The following is a 21,672-nucleotide window of genomic DNA, read 5'->3' on the forward strand; positions in this document are numbered from 1 at the left end:
CAAAAATGCCACAATGATATTTTTACAATTACATTTCAAATCAAGTATTTTAAATAGATACTGAAGGATGAAGATGGGTCAGGTTTGACAATGAATGTCAGTATCACACTTTCATAAGTTACTACAACAATGAATTTAAACTACCTGTAAAAATAGTTTTATAAGAAATCTTTGAACATCGATCAAAATTTGTTACACTAACAAAATGGATCATTACCAGTTCCGATATTGTCTTAGTACCACAGTTCATTCGCCTATCAAGAAAGTTGCTTTTTTAAAGTAAAGTACTTCTAAAATTAGTTTCAATAGGTTAATTTTAATGGGTTTTCCTCACTCATTATTCTCAATTGCTTAGATACAGAGATAAAAAAAATGTTTTTATTCTCTTTAAATGCAATTCTAAAGATGTCAAAACTAAACCCTACAGAAGTCAGTTAACATACGTTTATATCCATGATCTAAAATGGTATCTTGAATTTATCTAAAAGAAAAGAAACACAATAAAGGGTTGATAAGCTTAAATATTTCAGATGTTCTCTATGGTATTTTTTAACCCACACAGCAGAATGGGAAACAGTGATTCAACAGAAAAAAAAGATTTACTGTATTTCACCCTACAGGCATTCAACATACAGATGCATCATTTTAAAGAGAAAGCATGGTTTTTTTGTAAAAACAACAAAAAACACACAAGAAAGTGTTAATGTCAGAATATATGTTGGTTGTATTTTTTTGTTGTTCAGTTGGGGTTTAAAAAACAAACAAACAAAAAAAAATACACTCAGAAAGGCAATACATTCTGGTGCCATAAAACTAACTAGAAACAGTAGACTGCAGCAATTGTTGTGATCTAACAGTTAACTATCATCTCAGAAGTGTTTACATTGCATTCAGCTACAGAATAGATATATCTATTTCCAGATAGAGAACCCAGAGGTGAAGATGGGAAACCAAAGATGACAAGCACAAACATCTCCATGTAGGAAAATTGTTTTCTTTCAGATCCTTAGCGTGCAGAAGTGCTAATTGCTAGAGAATTCATATTTTAACTGGAAAAGACATTCAGTCCTTGAGAAATTTTCCAATCAAAGAAACGCACTAGGGTTTGCACGAGAATCTTTTTGGTTCCTGTATCTATAAGTCAGCCAAACTCCCAAAATCTGCAAAAGAAGAAGATAGACACTTAGCAGTGCTTTTATCTCCCCACTCCAGGCATCTGGTTTAAAGAACAGAATATTTTCCATCGTGCCTTGATACATAAAATTTGCAAATGCAAGTTCAGGACGTGCTTGCACTGGTACTTAAGTCACAAGAAAACCCCACAAGTTCCCTTGTTACTAGTGGGAGGACATATCCTGGGAGAGATTTCATTCTAGCAACAAGGAGAAAAACCTGCATATCCAATGTGTGGGGTGTTGGCATATACTTCCCTATGACCACACCAATATCTACAATTATTGCTTACTCATTTATCTACAGTATTAACAATGTAACTGGAAAGGTGTGGCTACCACACGCACTGAAGATTAGAGACTTGGGAAACCACCAGTGCTGAAGACCACATGCCTCTTGGCAGTTTCTGTTCGCTATCCACTCTGCTTGAGTTGCTAGTCAGAAAAGCTAGACGATGTTGAATAATAGTGTTAGAGATTTCTGCAGTAAAGAATTATGCTAATGTGCACTCACCTCAGTGAAACTGAAGAAGAGTCCTATGCCACCTACAAATCTCAGTACCATTCCTGAATATTCTTCTATTATAGGTGCACATGTTAAACATCGGTTATCTTTAACGCAAGCCTGTAACAGAAGAAATTACAGCTTTCAGATTATTAAAAAAAAATGTAGCACAAACATGTGAAGCTAGCCAGAGGCACCTAGTCTTTAGATGGCATAGTTTTGCCCAAGACTGGCATTTTTAATAAACTGGACTGTAAATAATACATGACTCCTATGTCATGCTTTTTAATCAGAAGATCTCAAAGTGTCTAAATGAGGTAAGTACCATAAATGAATTGATACAATTTCAGTCTTGTGTATTTGATAATGATTTTTCAAACTATACAGTATTCCTGTAAATGTGATGATATACTTAAGCTGCTAAGCAATGGCAATATGGTTGCACACTTCTCTAGAAAAGAATAAGTAACAAAAGTTATATCTCAGTGATCTACTTACAGCAGAGCAGGTTTCACTTGAATTGAAGTTTCTGAAACCACAACAGTCTAGATTCCTCTCAATATCTTCTCTAGCACTCTTTGTGTTGTTCCATCCAACCTCGAGAAGTTGTCTCTACAAGACACAAAGTTAACACATGCATCATTTAATAAATGCTACCCTTGTTTTTTGTATTTCATTGGTGTCCATGTAGTATGCATGATACTCACAGACACAGCCCCCGCCCTGATGTATTTACAGTCTAAAACAAGCAATATACATATGTCATGAATATAATGTACAAATAGCCCAAATAGCTAAAGCAAGAAAAATATCCAGTATAAGGTTCACAGTCCGTATGGATTATCTCCACACTTTTTCAGATCTGCAGCTGTACCACCAGCAAAGTGGCAACATGAATTTGAATAGGCAGCAGGTTTAAAACAAACAAAAGGAAGTACTTTTTCACACAATGCACAGCCAACCTGTGGAATGTCTTGCCAGAAGATGTTGTGAAGGCCAAAGATTATAACAGGGTTCAAAAAAGAACTAGATAAGTTTGTGGAGGATAGGTGCATCAATGGCTATTAGCCAGGATGAGCACGGATGGTGTCCCTAGCCTCCGTTTGCCAGAAGCTGGGAATGGGCAACAGGGGATGGATCACTCGATGATTACTGTTCTGATCATTCCCTCTGGGGAACCTGGCATGGGCCACTGTCAGAAGACAGGATACTGGGCTAGATCTGGTTGGTCTGACCAAATTGGCCATTCTTATGTTCAGATCTCTCATTAACCAGATTTTAGTGAAATACTGGTTTTATTGTGACCAACGCCATGCATGGCTGATCATCTAGTTGCCATGCTCTTATTCGCTCCCTGCTGCTGATGGGTCATTGAATTGTGTCAGATACTAATGCTAAAAGTTAAGAGGCACTAACTGAAGGTGCTCCATAAAATCCAGCAGTAAAACAGTAAATTTTATGGGCAAGTTTGCTGGAGCTGGGACCTAGCACAGATCCTGCTGTGGAGGAACAAGAGTAAGTTAGTCAGAAGCTGTAGTAACCGCAGCATCAAGCTGCTCAGTTGCACTGAGTTGGCTGGTGGCCCCAGGGAAGTTCCAGAAGACTGGAAGAAAGCTAATGTTTTGCCAGTTTTTAAGGAGGCTAAACAGTATGACCAAGGTAATTAAAGGTATGTCAGCCTAACATCAATCCCACACAAGATAATGGAACAGCTGATACAGGACTCTAGCATTAATTATATTACTTTCCTTTAGTTCTTTATTAATAATCAACATGGGTTTATGGCAAATAGATCCTGTCAAACTAACCTGATATCTTTTTTTGATATTACAAATTTGGATAAAGGTTATAGTGTTGATGTAATATACTTAGATGTGACATTTTGATTAACATGGCACATATGAAATGGATTAAAAACAGGCTAACAGAGGTCTCAAAATATAACTGAACAGTGAATTGCCATGAAGTGAGTTTTTTTCCAATAATGTCCTGCATGGAGCCATTCTTGGCCCTACACTACTTAACAGTTTTATCAATGACCTGGAGGAAAAAAAACAAAAAAACAAAAAAAAACCCCAAAACACAAAAATCATCACTGAAAGTTTTCAGATGACACTAACATTGGGGCAATGATAAATAATGACGAGGACAGATTACTGTTTCAGAGTGATCTAGATCACTTGGCAAACTGGGCACAAGCAACAAATATTTTAATATGGCTAAAGTAAATGCATATATATGGGAACAAACAATGTAGGCCATACTTACAGGATGGGGAACTCTATCCTGAGAAAAAAGAAAAGGAGTACTCGTGGCACCCTAGAGACTAACCAATTTATTTGAGCATAAGCTTTCTCGATGAAGTGAGCTGTAGCTCATGAAAGCTTATGCTCAAATAAATTGGTTAGTCTCTAAGGTGCCACAAGTACTCCTTTTCTTTTTGCAAATACAGACTAACACGGATGTTACTCTGAAACCTATCCTGAGAAAGTGACTCTGAAAGAGATTTGGGGGTTGTGGTAGACAAGATGAACATGAGCTCCCAGTGTGATGCTGTGGCCAAAAGTGCTAATGTGATCTTGGAATACATAAATGGAGGAACTTCAAATAGGATTCTCGTGCAAACCCTATATTTGGCACTGGTGTGACTGCTGCTGGAATATTGTGACCCGTTCTGGTGCCCACAATTCAAGAAGGATGTTGATAAATTAGACAGGGTTCAGAGAAAAGCCACGAGAACGATTAAAGGATTTGAAAACATGCCTTATAGCGATGGACTGAAGAAGCTCAATCTATTTAGCTTAACAAAGAGAAGGCTAAGGGGTGTCTTATTTACAGTCTATAAGTACCTACATGGAGAACAAATATTTAATAATAGGCTCTTCAATCTAGCAGACAAAGGTACAACACAATCCAATGGCTGGAAGTTGAAGCTACACAAATTCAGACTAGAAATAAGGTACATTTTTAACAGTGAGAGTAATTAACCTTTGGAGCAATTTACCAAGGGTTGTGGTGGATTCTCCATCACTGAATTTTTAAATGATGACTGGATGTTTTTCTAAAAGAGATGCTCTAGGAATTATTTTGGGGAAGTTTATGGCCTATGCTAAACAGGAGGTCAAAACTAGAGGATCACAGTGGTCCCTTCTGGCCTTCGAATCTATGAATTAAAGATTAAAAGCTTTCAGAAAGGGTGGGTGCAAAGGTGAGGAAGAGAAAAAGGGAGCACCTTTCCTACTTCCACCTCACACAGAGCCATCAATTAAAGCCCTGCCACATACCCCCCTTCTCCCATGACAGCTGTCCCAGTTTTTTTTCCCCACATTAAGAGGTGTGATCACTGTCATCAGTAGCTCCAGCACAAACTATGCTTGATAACATCTTATCCATGGATGTGTAAACCTCACTAGGTTACAAAGCTTGGCTATAGAAGTGAAGCTGAATAAAGGAGGTAACCTTTAATAAATGGTACAGATTTGTGAAGTCTAACAGTTCAAACAGGATATAAACTTAAAACAAAACAAAACAAAAAAGACTGGCTCTTAGAGGCAGACTGCGGGCCCAGAGGATGGGGCTGGTTCCACGTGCCAGTGTATTACTAGATAGTCACTAAGCAGGGGGGTCAATGATCTGACTTGTGGATAGAGGGAGGAGATACACCTTAAATCAAATAGGGTTTACATGCTTAATAGACTGGATTGAATATACCTATAATAGCCATAGTTTCTGGATTATTCAATTTATTATATGGAAATGTTTTTTTCATGCGTAAGTAATTCAGTGTTAATCTAAATTTAAGATAACAGCAAAGGAAACTACTGAGTATTAGTTCAGCTTGTTCCAAATTGCTGAACTTCACATCACATAACTGACATACTTGAGAACAGAAATGTAACCAGAAAGTCTAAAAGTAGTAAAGTCAAAATATAAACCACTGAAAAGGAACACTGAACTGCATCAATGACCTCCTAGGAACCTGACACCCAGCACCGATTTTGCAGCAGTCCTTAGCTAAATAAAGGATGTGAAAAAGGTCCCCATCATCCTTTATAGAGACATATAAGCAATATACTATGCATACTACAGTTTGATCAAGTTGTCAAGGCAGCAGTACACAGCTCAAATCTACCGACAAACACATCATTTTTGTTCAACTGAAAATTCAGAAGAAATTTCTTACCTGCTGATCTTTGTTCAATGCCAAACAAGCACAGGAGACGGAAAACTGGACAATGAACACTAGCAAGAGAATAATCATGTACTGAAGAAACAGTTAAGGTTACATTTTCAAAGGAATTTTAGGTAAGCAAAGCACATGCTTAACAGTTACATGCAGAGTCAAGTATGTACATAAATGGTGCTTAAGAATATAAAAGCTATTGAGCATCTAAATGGGAGGGCTTGGCCATCTTTTGGAATGTATAAGTAAGCTATAAGGAATAAGTAAGAGCTCAACCAGACAATGCTTTATGATACAAGTTTAAAAAAAAAAATCTAGTTGCAATGCTTTGTATTTGTTTTCTATAAGTCACATGATTTTAAAGATCTAATGAAAATTCTTTATTTTCCACATATTAAAATTTTAAAAGGACTGGATCTGGGACTTTGATTCAAATACCCAATTAAAATTTTATTTTGATATTTCCTGCAACTACACAAGCTACATAAGGTTCATTCTTGCTCTACTTTAAGGCATTACCAGAACAGCCTCTTTGTGATGGAATAGCCACCTCATACTTGACAGACACTTGTCTTCCTCAATGACTCTTTAGACCACAATATTTCCCAATGCAGAGCAGATTTTACAATTAAAGGAGACTAAGTTCCAAACAAGTCTGTTTCTAAGTCAGATATTCCTTTTAACTGCAGGAGAGCCCATAGGACTTAGTTTAAACGCTTAATATTTACTAGAGCAAAGCTGTAACCACGGAAATAGAATAAATGGTGATCCTCAGGAAATATCTTTCTTGTATCAAGCATCTCCTGTATGTGTGTGTTCAAGTGTTTTTGGTGGTTTGATTACATCCAGGCCTGTACACAGCTGGGGAAAAAAGAAAAAAAAAAAGAGCTAAACTCAATTGTAAAAGTGACTTTGCAGCAAAACATGGCCATGTAGTAGTGTCACCTGGGCTTCCATACCTTTTATTCATGTGCTGCACCAGAACACGTACGTTTTCCAAGGGTTTCCTACAGGCATCTGCAGCACAGAAGCAATAGAACTTTACTGTAGCTGCAGCAGTGCCCATAAGCCCAAAAGCCTGGAATATTTGTGTCCTCTAGAATAGATGCAGTCTGCCATATATCCATTAAGAATTGGCTAAGATACAGAAGCAACCTCCCCCCCCCCCCTTTGTCCTTCTCTCCTCATCCAGCTACAGATAGGTATGGGACTAAGCTAGACTGAATACATTTTAACTTTGCAAGGAATGCTCAGGTCCCAGCTGCCCAGAAGATCATGTGAACCCATGTCATAAATATAAAGGGAAGGGTAAACCCCTTTGAAATCCCTCCTGGCCAGGGGAAAGCTCCTCTCACCTGTAAAGGGTTAAGAAGCTAAAGGTAACCTCGCTGGCACCTGACCAAAATGACCAATGAGGAGACAAGATACTTTCAAAAGCTGGGAGGAGGGAGAGAAACAAAGGGTCTGTGTCTGTCTATATGCTGGTTTTTGCCGGGGATAGACCAGGAATGGAGTCTTAGAACTTTTAGTAAGTAATCTAGCTAGGTATGTGTTAGATTATGATTTCTTTAAATGGCTGAGAAAAGAATTGTGCTGAATAGAATAACTTTCTGTCTGTGTATCTTTTTTGTAACTTAAGGATTTGCCTAGAGGGGTTCTCTATGTTTTTGAATCTAATTACCCTGTAAGATATCTACCATCCTGATTTTACAGGGGGGATTTCTTTATTTCTATTTACTTCTATTTTTTATTAAAAATCTTCTTGTAAAAAACTGAATGCTTTTTCATTGTTCTCAGATCCAAGGGTTTGGGTCTGTAGTCACCTAGGCAAATTGGTGAGGCTTTTTACCAAACCTTGTCCAGGAAGTGGGGTGCAAGGTTTTGGGAAGTATTTTGGGGGGAAGGACGCGTCCAAACAGCTCTTCCCCAGTAACCAGTATTAGTTTGGTGGTGGTAGCGGCCAGTCCAAGGACAACGGGTGTAATATTTTGTACCTTGGGGAAGTTTTGACCTAAGCTGGTAAAGATAAGCTTAGGAGAGTTTTCATGCAGGTCCCCACATCTGTACCCTAGAGTTCCGAGTGGGGGAGGAACCTTGACAACCCATAATTATGTCTGTTTTTAAAACCCACCTGTGCGGGCTAGCCACCACACAGCAATCTCTCTTGCTTGCCACACTTATACATAACGTGGAACTCATAACTGTAATATAAAGCACTAACTAATCAGGCAACTGCTCTATTTATAGGATATACAGCCTCCCGAGGGATCTTCTTGCATCCTGCATGTGCCATGCCTTTTCCTTTAAAAAAGGAAGGATTGGGGAAGAATGAGTGCAGGACAAAAAAAAAAAAATCTTACCATCTCTGAAAAATTGTGTTTATTTTGATAAGGTAAAAGCTAACTGTGGAGACTAGTCTGTATGGAGTCACCACCGCAATGGAAAAGCAGTAGATAAATGCTTTTCTTAGTGGTTTGAACAGATGTGCAAAAGCAGATCTGTAAAAGGCTGAAGATCCACTGCATAATCTACGGTCCTTTATGTACTAAGGAGCGACTCCTAGAGGTTGTCTAAGGAAAAATATTCAAAATTGATAAAAAAAGATATGTTTGGAGAGAAAATAGCGAGCTCTAACTCTGCTGCAATACACTGGACAGAATGGAAAAATATTTAGCCAGAACAGGGAATGTTCATTTGCCTTTTAATGCCTATTTAATCTATTTATTTGTATTAAAGCAACAGCCAGGAACCTGACTAGAGGATCAGGACCCCGTCATGCTAGGTGCTTTACAGACAAAACAAAGAAAAGAATCCCTGCCCCAGAGAACATTTATCTGCTGACCTTGTTAACAAGACTGCAAATTTAGATCAGCAATAAATTTTGTGATGCAGAGGACCGTCTGCAATCATTTTGATCAGACAGCTGACCTAAAAGTGGGAAGTTCCATACTCCCATTGCTAATCCCAGATTCAAAGTTAGCAAGGGTTTAAATGACAGATTTTCTGTGTACAAAGCAGTTAATTTTCCAGGCAGTCTTAGTGGGTAGGCAGCACCCTTTGTTCAAACATTCTTTTTCCTTAAGTGACTCAGAGTCTCACCTTATTACAGAACCTGAACCTGCATAAAACTTACACAGGAGACAATACAGGGTCTTTCTTCTCTTGTTTTCTTAAATCTGTTTTTTAAAATGAATCATACTGAAAGGGGAAAAAAAACCCTTATTTTTAAATATTGAAGAGGCAAGTTTTGAAAATTTGTATTTAGTTTCCTGTCGTTCATTGACAGATTTGTATACTTCTGGAAATTGAACTATTGTTTTAGCAAAATTAAAAAAGTCACTTTATTTTTCATTAGTGGACTGCACCCAGAAATCAAAGTTGGAGCTGATGAAGCTTTATCCCCCATCCAAACCCCAGAACGAAAGCGAAATACGATTATCATGATTTAATCATGGAGGGCATCACCATAAACTATTTACATAGTGCCAACAGAGCACGTTGTCAATACAGCATTAGACAAAGTCCATGCTGGGACCCCCAAGAGCCTCTCGGTGCCATCTGGCAAAGGGTTCACTGATCCGTAACAGCAACTGCTATCAGGCCTGACAAACTCACTACACTCAACACACTGCTTTCATAGTACACATCCAAAGAGGATCAAGTGCAGTATCTAATAAAAGTGTATGTCCTACTGATCATCTTTGTGAGATGTATGGGTGGGTGATATTTAAGATGTATGTATGTACTGAAATTCTATTTTAGAATCTGTGTCCCACGCAGGTCTGACAAACAGGTTTTGCCAGACAAAGATGTAGCTTCACCTGTCTGCCTTGGTTCACATATAAAGTAAGCATTGTAAGCCAACACAATGGAAGTCGGTCAACACACATCAACACAAAGATGTGAAAGCAACATGGAACCAGCACCCTAGGGCAGTGGTCTCCAAACTGAGCTGCGCGAGATCACCCCAGGGGGTGCGCAGCAGCAGCAGTGCTGACGGGCCACACTCAGCTGTTTTTTCCTTCGGCGGCAGCTCTGCACGTCCATGGCTGGTGTTCCCCTCCAGCGGCGGGTCTTCTTCTGTCGGCAGCACGTCTGCAGCAGGTCACCCTGGGGGTGCGTGAGCCTAGAAGTTTGGAGACCACTGCACTAGAGAATAAATCACAGGGGTCATCCTGACTCTAGGGACAAAAACAGTGGATTTGGGGGTGTAACAAAGCAGCAAGAGGACATGTTTTTTATCCTTCACTGAAGTACCAAAGAGAACAGGTGGATCCTAGTCATACTGATTGGCAAGGCTGAGAGATTGCTTTAGGTGAGTAACTGCTTTAGACAAAGATTCTAGCTTTTTAAAGTTAAGGTTTGACTCTAAGGATCATGTTATACTTTTTGTTTTATATGTAACCATTTCCGTTTCCACCTGTCAGCCTTACTCACTGTCTTGGGTCGTGGCTTTTGATAATAAAACTTAAGATTGTTTTTACTATAAATATATCTCAGCAATGTGAGGTTATCAAGGATCTGCTCCTGCACTGAACTGTGTGTTCCTTGGGGGACAGCAAATCTGGTCATTTCTGTGGGTGTCAAGTTAGAGGGGCTGGATGCTGCAGGGGGGTGTTTTCAGTGGTGCTTGGATACACCTATTGTTAACCTGCAAAACAGAGTCCTTCAGAGATTGTTTGTGTGGCTAATGGTGTTAGGGAGCCGACACCCAGTTAAGCACCGGCAAGTCTTCCTGTCACTGAGGCAGGAGGGTAACAAGGAGACTGTCAGTCCTGGGCACCCCAAGAAAGTGTCTTATATGCTCAATTCTAATTCAGGCTGACAAAGGACTAGATGTGAATGAAAACAAATGGAGGCTGAATGAAATAGGTGTAACCCACTTCATAGAGATCCAAAGATCCCATTGGTGCCTGAGAAATATCTTAATTTCCCTATAATAAATTCAGGGGAACCAGTTACACCAGGGCTGTCATCTGACTCCACTACAACACATTTGAGTTTACTTTAACCTAGAGTTAGAACTGTGTTATAATTAGGTCAGGGGACAAACAGGCAGTAAAAGTCTCCTGTGACTGTTATAGATGTAATGTAGATGAGTCCTTGACAGAAATAACATTCTCATCATACAAATAAAAAGGAAGCAAGAGGTTTTTAAAACAAAAACACCACACACCTACAGTGGATGAAGGGATGCATTACGGAGAACTAATTTTGGGCACAAACTGGGAAGGAGTGTTGGGGCACCTTTTTGTTCTGTGTTTATATAGCACCGAGCACAATAGGGTTCTGGTCCACAACTAGGGATTACTCTAACACACACACACACACACACACACACACACACACACTACAACTTGTGTTTGTAAATTTCCAATCAAAGGATACAAAGAAGAGTAACACCTGATGGTGTTTGACTGCACCGATCAATCCAACCAAAGCAATAAGGAACAGAAAGATCCCCACTGCAATTGCCACGCCAACTACTCGGAAACTAGAAATGAGGCCAAAGCCTATACCCCATGCTGCAATTCCAATCAGCAGCAGGCTGACCAGCTAGAAGGGAGGGAGGGGGAGAGAGAGAGAGAGAACAAACAAACGACAATTAGTATCTAAACAAAAAATAGTAGAGCTTGCTAGTACTCCTAGCACTAATGTTTCTTGAAATTAAAAGAGGATACTTCCTCTCCCTACCACTGAAAAAACTAAAGTCCAAAATATGAAGTTAACAATTTAAAAATTAGCTCCTGTAGAGTTCTCTTGTTCATAATGTGCAAGTGTACATTTACCTTTCAATATTGTGAATGTGAAGTCTGTTCCAACACATTCCATCCTCAGTTTAAGACCAATGTCTCATACCAGAGACACCAATATAACAATGGGGATTATAATAGAGTTGAGCATGCATCTGAAACAAGGATTAACAGCTTTATACCACAGATTGAGAAATAAATTAGAGTTCCAAATACCTTGTGAGAAATACAAGGTCTATTTAAAAAAAACAGGATATACTTGGCTCGGTTGCTACGTGAACAAGTTGGAAAAAAATACCCTACTTTCTAGACATATAGTCCAATCAGCACTACATCAGCGTTAATCTTCAACATTTTCTGAATTGTTGATGTTGGGACAATACACATTTACAGAGCTCAAATGCAAAGATGCTGTTTGCAGTATTTGACATGCTACTCTGACAGCAAAACAAACAGTCAGGAGTCTTGTCCTCACTGAACGTGCCTTTGGGAAGACAGCTTTCCTATGAAGCAAAGACGACTCTAATCATCACAGCAAATTCAAAACGCTCTCAGTAAGCGGTTTCCTTCCTTTCAAAGGACGGTATTCTGAAAATGCAGACTGTAGTTCAACTAGTTTACTGGAAATATTGTTTTATGAGCAGGAAGGCCCAGCCTTTCCTGTGTTCAATCTAACACAAAGAAAAGTGTTGGAGCCATGAAAAACTCCAGGATCTCTAGATCTGGGAGGGGATATGAAGGAGGGAAGTAGACCACAAATAATCAGAGCCCGGAACAAACTATGAAAGGAGCTGGGGGGAAAAAAAAAAAGGGTCTCACGTTTTAAAAAAAGAGATTGAAAACTGGAAGTGTTCTCAGTTTCTAAAACCTGGTCTTGCCGGTAATTCACAGTTTTGTAATTAAGTGCAGCTGTAAGTATTTTGCCTAGTACAACTATTTGATTTTACTAATCACATAAATGCAATCTGAATGCTACATGTGGCTTTCAATTTTCATTTAAACAAATTTACAGCAAGACATCTTCATGCTCCCTCCCTAAACCCAAACAAAAGATTTCTAACTCATCTTCAGTTCCAACATAGTTACCCAGGGCCATTTTTAAAAGGTATGTATTCAGAAGTCCCACTATGGAAGTTCAAAAAAAAAAAAAATCACATAGGCCCCGAAATACCATTTTTGACATATATAAATCCATTATGCCACTAAGGGCTTGTCTACAGGGGGCATAAGGGAAAATTAATCCAAACTAATTAAGGTATGAATTTGAAATGGATTAGTTAAACTGCCTTAAACTCCTGTATTAACACCCTCATTGAGAATTAAAATGGCCTTCATTTAGTTTAGTTTAATTCACTTCCAAAATGAATTAAGAAAAGCCAAATTAAGGCCACTTTAACTCTGAAAAACAGCATCCACATGGGGATTTAATGCTGTTTAACTAATCTGGTGTCTTGGATTTTTACTTTTACTGAACTAGGCTTAGGATAAAACTAGGTAAGCAAGACTCTGAATGACACTGGCAAACTGCCCAGTATCTCTCAAGGCCTTTTTCTGTGGAGGTAGGGAATTTGTTTTGTATTGATTTTCATAAAGAAAGACAATAAAAAGTTCAAAAAGGTAAAGATACACCTTGCATAAGTCTCTGAATATCACATGCTTCATGGGATCTCCCAAACTATTATGCAATTTTCTAATAGGTCTAAGCTGCAAGACCAGACAATGTTACATAGACGTGTTGGGGGTGGGGGATATCAGTAATAAACTAGGAAAAGACATACATGAGTAGGGAAAGGAGGGAGGAACAGGATGGGGGGAGGGAGGAAGGGAGGGAAAAAGAGGGGGTATTAGGTGGAATAGAGGTCTGGCATTCTGTAAGCCATCAACATTTTTTTAATCCAAGTTTATCTAGAAACAGGGTCCAAATTTCTTTGAAATCATAATTTAAAGCAACCTGTAAGAGAATTTGCCAATTTAGTAATATTACTTGTACAAAGGATGAAAACCCAGCTGTACTGAAGTCAATGGAAGTTTTGCCACTGACTTCAGTGGAGCCAGGATTTATTACAAGATATGCTACCTCACTAGTAATATGCAGCAGGTAATTCTCAAGCTATACATCAAATAATGAGAGAAGAAAATGAAATATAATGTACTCAACATTGGAACAAATTCAATCAGGAAGGATCATTTACTATACAGCATATCTGGTTGGGTCATAAGAGGAAGCCACTGTTCTCCTCAATTTAAAACGTTCAACTGTGAGTATATTCTTCAAGTACCATCAAATGTATCTTTACTTTTGATGGCAGTGTATTAAGATACACACTATCACAAATACCCAAACAATTAAAAAATATAGTATAGAGTAAGTGGGTCTATTTTTAGTTTATTTCCATTTGGAGTAACTGCAAGGAACCACAGACTGTGACTGTAGTAATAAGTACAAGTGGAATGTGGTAAAGTCCAGTTTACTCAAGTGGGCAGCATTCATACGTAAGCAGAAACTTTCCAGAATGAAGGATAGCTTGTGGCACTCCTCTTAGAACAGGCTAGTGCAATCAGGCTCTCATTCTCCCCTACTCAAATCCTTGGTGTCTCTGAAGAGAGCAAACAAAGATGCCTTCGGAAAGTCTGGTGGTGATGATTAAGGCTACAGTTTGGTCAAGGAAATTGTGGAATCCGTGACTTCAGCCCGCAGCAGCTGGGAGCTGGTAGTCCCACCTCCCATGGTGGCCGGGAGCTGGGGGTCCCCCTACAGCTCCCCAGCCAACACGGGCTGTGGAGGGGAAGGGCAGGGGCAAATCTCTTAGAGCTCCCCAGCTGCCACGGGCAGAGGTCCCTACCAGCTCCCAGCCTCGGGGAAGGGGCCACAGCTCCCAGGCACAGCAGGATGCTCGACCCTCCTACCTCCCTGTTTTGTCATGGACATTTTTAGTAAAAGTCTGGGACAGGTCATGGCTTCCGTGAATTTTTGTTAATTGCCCATGACCTGTCCGTGACTTTTACTAAAAAAGTCCATGACAAAAATTGTAGCCTTAGTGATGATTGCTTGTTCAACTAAAAACTGGACAGAGACTAAATGCATTTCAGAAACATTTATCAGATGACAACTTTCAGTCATTAACAACCTATACTGCTGCAGCTGCATGGTCTCCTGTGTAGCTGCTCTACACTGGCAGGAGAGAGCTCTTCTGCCGCCATAATCAAACCACACTCAATAAGCCTGTCTGTCTGTTGTCTGTCGCCAACATAACGCTGTCTGCACTGGGGTGTGTGTGTGTGTGTTCGTTCCCCCCACCAGCCCAGAACTGAAGCATGTAACTTGCCTTCATGGGGCCCTGGATAATTGCCCTGCTTGTCAGCCCCGAATGCCTGCCCTGCACTTGCGACCCCCCTAAACCTATCCTGCAACCCCCCAGGTTGAGAAACGCTGATCTAGGTGAGTTGAGTACACGCTGGAAGGCATGTTGAGTACTGCCAGGGGTATGCGTACCCCTAGTTGAGAACCACTGCTATAGATATATCAATGTCTATTAGAAAGTGTAAGGAGCCTGGAATGTGTTTTCTGTTCCTCTGCATTTAATCCGAGATCTCAAATTCATAGGCCACTCTTGCATCATATGGAAATTAAGGCTAAATGAATTCAGTTCTTTAGCTAGCTGTGATTAAAACTCCTATCAGCCCCTGCCTACCTCCTTCCTCCTGCACAGCTAAGGGGAAACGGTCCTGCCTGCCTCCTGAACCAGGAACTGGCTGAATTATGTTTGGAAGCAGCAGCAATTGAGAAGCTGAAGCAGTAATCAGATGACAAGAAGGGAGCTGGAGTAGAAGTGAACTTGGAGAAGGAACCACTTGTGCATGGAACAGACGGACACTGCCAGACATTACAGATTGTCGGTCCGTGTGGGCCTTATAGGGGAGCAGCAGCTGAGCAGGGAACCAGTGCAGAGGTGCCCAAATGAAAGTATGGCCTGGAAACCTGCAAGCACCTATCGGCTTGGAACAGAGACTGGACTGGAAAGGGCACCCTGGACACTAGGCCTGGAGAGCCCTAACTCTTGAGTGGACTGCTCCAGGGACCCAAACAAGAATCGCTTTTGCTCACTTTGAACTGTAACTTCTTAAGCCTTTGTACCAAAGATATCTGCTACCTCTTTTTCCTGCCAGTCCTAGCTAAACGCCTTTTCCCTTGGCCCAGTAACCACTCAGACACATGGCTAGCACCCACAAGACCTACACCTGAAGCACCTACAGCAGTGGTCCCTAGACTTTTGAGGGCAGTGCCCCCCCCCCCCACCGAGCTGGGAGCAGCTGGGGGGGGGAGGGGAGAGAAGATGTGGCCAGGGTAAGGGGGCTAGGGCCGGAAGTGGGGCCAGTATCCGAGCCGCAGCCAGGGGCAGGATCGGAGTCACAACTGGGATGTGATGGGGGCTGGCAGCCGGGGCTGTGTGCAGCTCCACTCCGGGGCTAGCCCCAGCCCCAGGCGGAACAAGCAGTGTCACAGTCATGCTCCCAGCCGGGTGCAGAGCCGTACCGAGCCGGGGCCATACCGAGCCGGGGCCGGGGCTGAATCAGAGCTCGGGGGGAGGAGGGACTGGGTGGCACTCTTCCCCCATGGGGCTGCCCTGAACCCACTGTGCCCCCCAAAGGCCCCACCCTACCTTCATAGGGGGGCACGACCCACACTTTGGGGTCCTCTGACCTACAGTATGTACCTTCAAGTGACAGCACACCTGGCATGCTACTGGCACTGTAGGGGTTTGGGGTATTGCCCCAACTTTCTGTCCCATTTATATAGTAGCCCACCTGTAATGTTGACTTTAGCTAAGATTTTCTCCAATATCACTCTCCATTAAAGTTTGTGTGTGTACTGAAGCAGCTATAATGAAAGGACTGGTGGACTCATGGCGATTGGTAACAGGCAATTTCACCTGTAGGTCACTGGTTTAACTAAAGGAGTGATCAAAGCCTAGTTACTAAACAACCTTGTGACGTGACAGGAAATATATGTGAAAGGAGAGAGGAATGCTGCAAGTCAGAAAAGCGGGTTGTGCCGTTGGCATGACAGTCCAGCTGAACTATGTACAATACTCGCTAGTTCAGAGCAAGTTGGGTTTGCTGCTTTTAACTGAAAGAATAATCCCCTTTTCAGAGGAATTGTAACAAAAATGCCTCTGATGTTTAAATCATGTTTTGTATACAGGTGTCAGAGGATCATTTATTTTTTGCAACTGTTAGAAAATCTAGGTGCCTGTATTTTCGTCTTTGTTGGTTTTCTGTGCCAATTTGAGACACTTGGTACCATATTTTCAAAACAGCTGAGGACCCAGTCCTCATGTTCTTTTCCACAGCAGGAATTGGAGGGTGTGGCAGCATAAAGGCAGCTTTAAGCCACCTTTGTGCCTCCTATATTCTGAGCCTTGCTAGGAGCCAGCCTAAGGGCTGCTCTAAATTGTGCTGATTTGTAAAAGCTGTCTAGGGACAATTATGCTGGTTTAAAAGAGCCAGACTATAGTGCACTCCACGCCCCTCCCTCCTACTCTTGATTTTTCCCCTGTAGCTGGACTGGCAGCTATACACCAATCACTTCCTTTCACTGAGGAGATTTCTTGGAGACCTGTTTCCTCCCTCTTTATATCATCAGAAAGGAGGTGGATAGTGCAGCAGAAATCTGGCCCAGGTGTATCTTAGACTCCACTCCCAAATATCGAGGCACACAAAATTAGTGAACCCTTTTGATATTTTGACCTTAAGTTTATTAACCAAATGACTGTTTGGTTACAACTAGTCACCTTTTGTGACTCAAATCTTCAAACTCTCATCAAAAGTACAGTGCTGCACAAAATGTAGAAAAATATATAGCAGCCATAGGCAAGCAAACCGTCACAAACCTACGCCCATCTGCTAAACCAAAGCCAAAGGTCAAAGTCTTGTTTTGACCACCTCTTGTTTCATCCAAGTGTTTGGAGATTCCTCAAGAAAGACAACTCTGGCAGCGTTGCCTATATAATCATGGTTTTGGCTTATTAGAAATCCTACATCATTTCCATACCAAAAGAGATAAAACAGGGAGTGCAGGCTGCTGGCAAATCCTAATAACGCCACAATTCTCGTAACAGCTCCTCATGGTACCCCAGACCTGTATGTGGGGTCATAGTGAGTTTAACACTAGCAGTTTACTACACATTTAAATTAAAAAAACAAAACAAAAGCCAATGGAGGTTTACTTTTTACCTGCTTGAGCAGACTTTCTACCACACAGTAAAGTCTGATCTCATGTTCTCGCATCTCTATAGCTAAATACAGACACCGTGCTCTGCTTAAGCTATTTGCATGAGCTATTGCCAGTCAATATGGAACCCGAAATATCAGAAGTTGCCGAGCTCCCCACCAGTATCTGACAATTATATAGGAAGTGGAATTGACATTAAACCTTGTAATAGACTGATGTATGGTAAATCCAAGTACATTTCCAGGTTTGTCACATGACTCTTAGAAATATTCCTAGGCCCTCTGTAGCCAATGTTATGCACTATCAAATGTGCACAAAGAAACTGGTGACAAGAGCATGCAATGGATCAATATGATTTAGTTTAGGTTAACAAGAATATTTACTAAACATTTAGAAACAGCTTCTGTATCATCATTTTGTATAGACATAAAAACTGAGTCCATCTTATAAAGCTACCTTCAAAGTTACCTTGGGTGGAGAAGGTGTTCGATATGGGGGAAAACAGTATATCTACGAATATCAAAGAGATAAGATGAGGTAGGGTTCTTCAGTACAAGCAGTTGCTGTGTAAACCTCCCCTTACTGTCTTGGCACTGCACACCCAAACTTTTTAATTAAAGACATTAAAAACTCTTGAGTGGAGATGCCAACCATAACAAGTAGTGTGGTCACTTAGTAGCTGCTTATCTACATCACAGGTTGAGAAATTCATTTTCATATTAACTCAAATGGAAATTTGCTCTGTTCTCCTACAGACTATGAACTAACCTATTACCCCATACGAACTTGTCCCATCCTGGCACAAAGTTAGAGTAGTCCTCTGGTTGCTCTTATTCCTGACTGCACATGATTCCAAGAAGCCATTGAAACAGTGAGAAATCACTGGGAAATAGGTACACCTGCCCCTGTTTACCCTGGGAAAACCCACTGTGCCAAGGGTAAGGAAGGGGTGGCAAAGAAACTGACATGGTGGCTCTTCTTGGCTACACTAGGATCTCCAATAGAGGGAATCCTTGAAAAGAGGACAGATTCACTAGCTTTGCATTGGAAGATATTTTTCCCATGATGGAGTCCACCCGCACTTGGCTAATGCTTTGCTATTAGCCATGTTCCTTGTTGTCAATAGCCAGGCTGGCAAAGGGTTGTCTTCTCAATATGAGAATTTCTGTCCTCATCCAAGATCTTTTATGAAATTCAGAGCAAATTTTATTTTCAGGTTATATTGGGAGATGGGGAAAGGGAACCTGTTGAAAAACAGAAAAAGGACGTAGCATTAATCCAGTAATTATAACAGCTGTAGTTACTATAATCCATCAGCACAACAGGCAGTGTTATAGAAATATGGAGCATGACATGACAAAGCATGACATAATTTCAAAGTAATACTAAAGTATAAGACAGTTTTACATACCCTCAGTAGATAAACGTGAGCTCAGTTACAAACCACTATCAGATATTTGGTATTTTCCATTGATTAAACAAACAAGGTGCAGTTACATCATGAACTCTGTACTAGCTAAAATTACATACCTTTAACTGGAAAAAAAAATGAAGCCACATCTACAGTAAATATTTATGTAATTTAAGTAAACATTCAATAATTTAAAAAAAAAATCCAAGTTGCAATATTGAAAGTTTTAAAAAAATTTCAAAGTTAGGTCTCTACAGTTCCTGCAGCAACAGAAATTTAACTCTTTAGGCTGTTGCTCAGAGGATACAAGACAAGTGGTTTTTGGTGGGAGGGTTGTCAGCAGGTCTTTAGTTAAATTAATCCTCACAGCAGAGCTACCTATTTAGGTTTTGATAGTTAACTGCAACTTCAATATTCCCCTTCCGATAAACTGATTAAACAAGATATTAACTGCCAGCACCTTTACTTAATCACAGTCATTAAAGAGGAACTATCTACTTAAAGAAAATCCTGTCTCATTTATGTAAGCTAATATTAGTGCAATTACCAACTGAAAGTTTAGCAGCATATTTTTCTTAATATATAATGTTATACACAAACCACATACATTTCTATTTGACAATACTTTGCAGACAGTCATTTTACCCTCTGGAATAGCAACAGGCGAAAAACCGTGTTTTAAAAAAATGTAATTGCAAAACCTCAAAAATCGGCACGGACGTGAAATTACATATTTTTTCTCCTAATTGACTAGATTTCAAATCGATGTTCCTTAAATACTGGGAAAATTGTTTTGTAAGTCTTCAGTCAAGAAAAAGCACTTAAAGTATGTGAGTAATCCCACAGGCTTCAGTGCAACTACTCACATTCAATTGACTGTATGCGGGCAGATTAGATTCCCTGTTCCCACACTGAATCCCAGTGTGGTGAGTGAGGCTCTGCATGGGCAGTCACAAATTGCAGGACCAGGACTTAAGCACATTTGAAGCAGACCTCCAACAATTAAGTGGAGGAGAGAATAAGTTATCAGCAAAACGTACTCGAAAAAGAAGAAAGTAATTAGCTCACTGAAGGCAGAAACATTTTAGACTTTTTGCAAGGTGTCAACAAAACAATACAAAAAAACCCCACCACACCCATTTCATTCACGGATTCGTTCAGACAATTTACAGCAATGAACTTATCATACTCAACAGAAGTAACTTTTCACTATTGTACCTGTAAAGTCAGTGCCAATAGTGACTTGTAATATCCTGCTTGGTTGTTTTGAAAATTAAGATATTATTTTAAAGTAACAGAATATGAATTATAAGCTTTTAGAGGCTACCGTGAGAACCTGCAATTCCCAGGATAAATTAGCTACTACTATGGAATATAAAAAGACACCTCACATACTAAGCTATATTGTCCCAATTCCAGACACAGAAATTGTTCAAGAGATGCCATCAACCAACTCATGTCAGAAAGAAATTTTTTTAGTCATGTTACTCACTCATTGGATTATTTGAAGAGGATCCATTTTTTTAAAATACAGTTTGTTTTTATTCATGCTTTGGTTGCTTTCTGCATTTCTTCCTACTTAGGGTATGTCTACACTACGGAATAAGGTCGAATTTATAGAAGTCGGTTTTTTAGAAATCGGTTTTATATATTTGAGTGTGTGTGTCCCCACAGAAAATGCTCTAAGTGCATTAAGTGCATTAACTCGGTGGAGCGCTTCCACAGTACCGAGGCTAGAGTCGACTTCCGGAGCGTTGCACTGTGGGTAGCTATCCCACAGTTCCCGCAGTCTCCACTGCGGATTCTGGAATTCTGGGTTGAGATCCCAATGCCTGATGTCGGGCTAAAACACTGTCGCGGGTGGTTCTGGGTACATATCGTCAGGCCCCCGTTCCCTCCCTCCCTCCGTGAAAGCAAGGGCAGACAATCGTTTCACGCCTTTTTTCCTGAGTTACCTGTGCAGACGCCATACCACGGCAAGCATGGAGCCCGCTCAGGTAACCGTCACCCTATGTCTCCTGGGTGCTGGCAGACGCGGTACGGCTTTGCTGCACAGTAGCAGCAACCCATTGCCTTCTGGCAGCAGACGATGCAATACGATTGGTAGTCGTCCTCGTCGTGTCCGAGGTGCTCCTGGCCACGTCGGCTGGGAGCGCCTGGGCAGACATGGGCGCAGGGACTAAATTTGGAATGACTTGACCAGGTCATTCTCTTTAGTCCTGCAGTCAGTCCTATTGAACCGTCTTATGGTGAGCGGGCAGGCGATACGGACTGCTAGCCGTCGTACTGTACCATCTTCTGCCAGGCAGGCAAGAGATGAGGATTGCTAGTAGTTGTATTGTACCATCTTATGCCAGGCAGGCAAGAGATGAGGATGGCTAGCAGTCGTACTGTACCATCTTCTGCCGAGCAGCCA

At 40.8% G+C, this 21,672-nt stretch overlaps 1 protein-coding gene across 1 annotated transcript in view; it reads right to left on the minus strand.

Annotated features, from left to right (window-relative positions):
- Positions 1–21,672, minus strand: part of TSPAN13 (tetraspanin 13) — a 28,778-nt gene continuing 7,106 nt past the window's right edge. The window contains exons 2-6 of the mRNA XM_073333799.1: positions 11,249–11,416; positions 5,861–5,941; positions 2,176–2,289; positions 1,687–1,797; positions 1–1,160 (exon numbers count right to left, since the gene is read on the minus strand). Coding sequence (XP_073189900.1) covers positions 1,086–1,160; positions 1,687–1,797; positions 2,176–2,289; positions 5,861–5,941; positions 11,249–11,416 — 549 coding nt within the window. The 3' untranslated portion in view covers positions 1–1,085. The remainder of the gene's footprint in view (positions 1,161–1,686; positions 1,798–2,175; positions 2,290–5,860; positions 5,942–11,248; positions 11,417–21,672) is intronic.

The sequence above is a fragment of the Lepidochelys kempii genome, chromosome 2 (assembly GCF_965140265.1).
Source record: "Lepidochelys kempii isolate rLepKem1 chromosome 2, rLepKem1.hap2, whole genome shotgun sequence".
Lineage (NCBI taxonomy): Eukaryota > Metazoa > Chordata > Testudines > Cheloniidae > Lepidochelys > Lepidochelys kempii.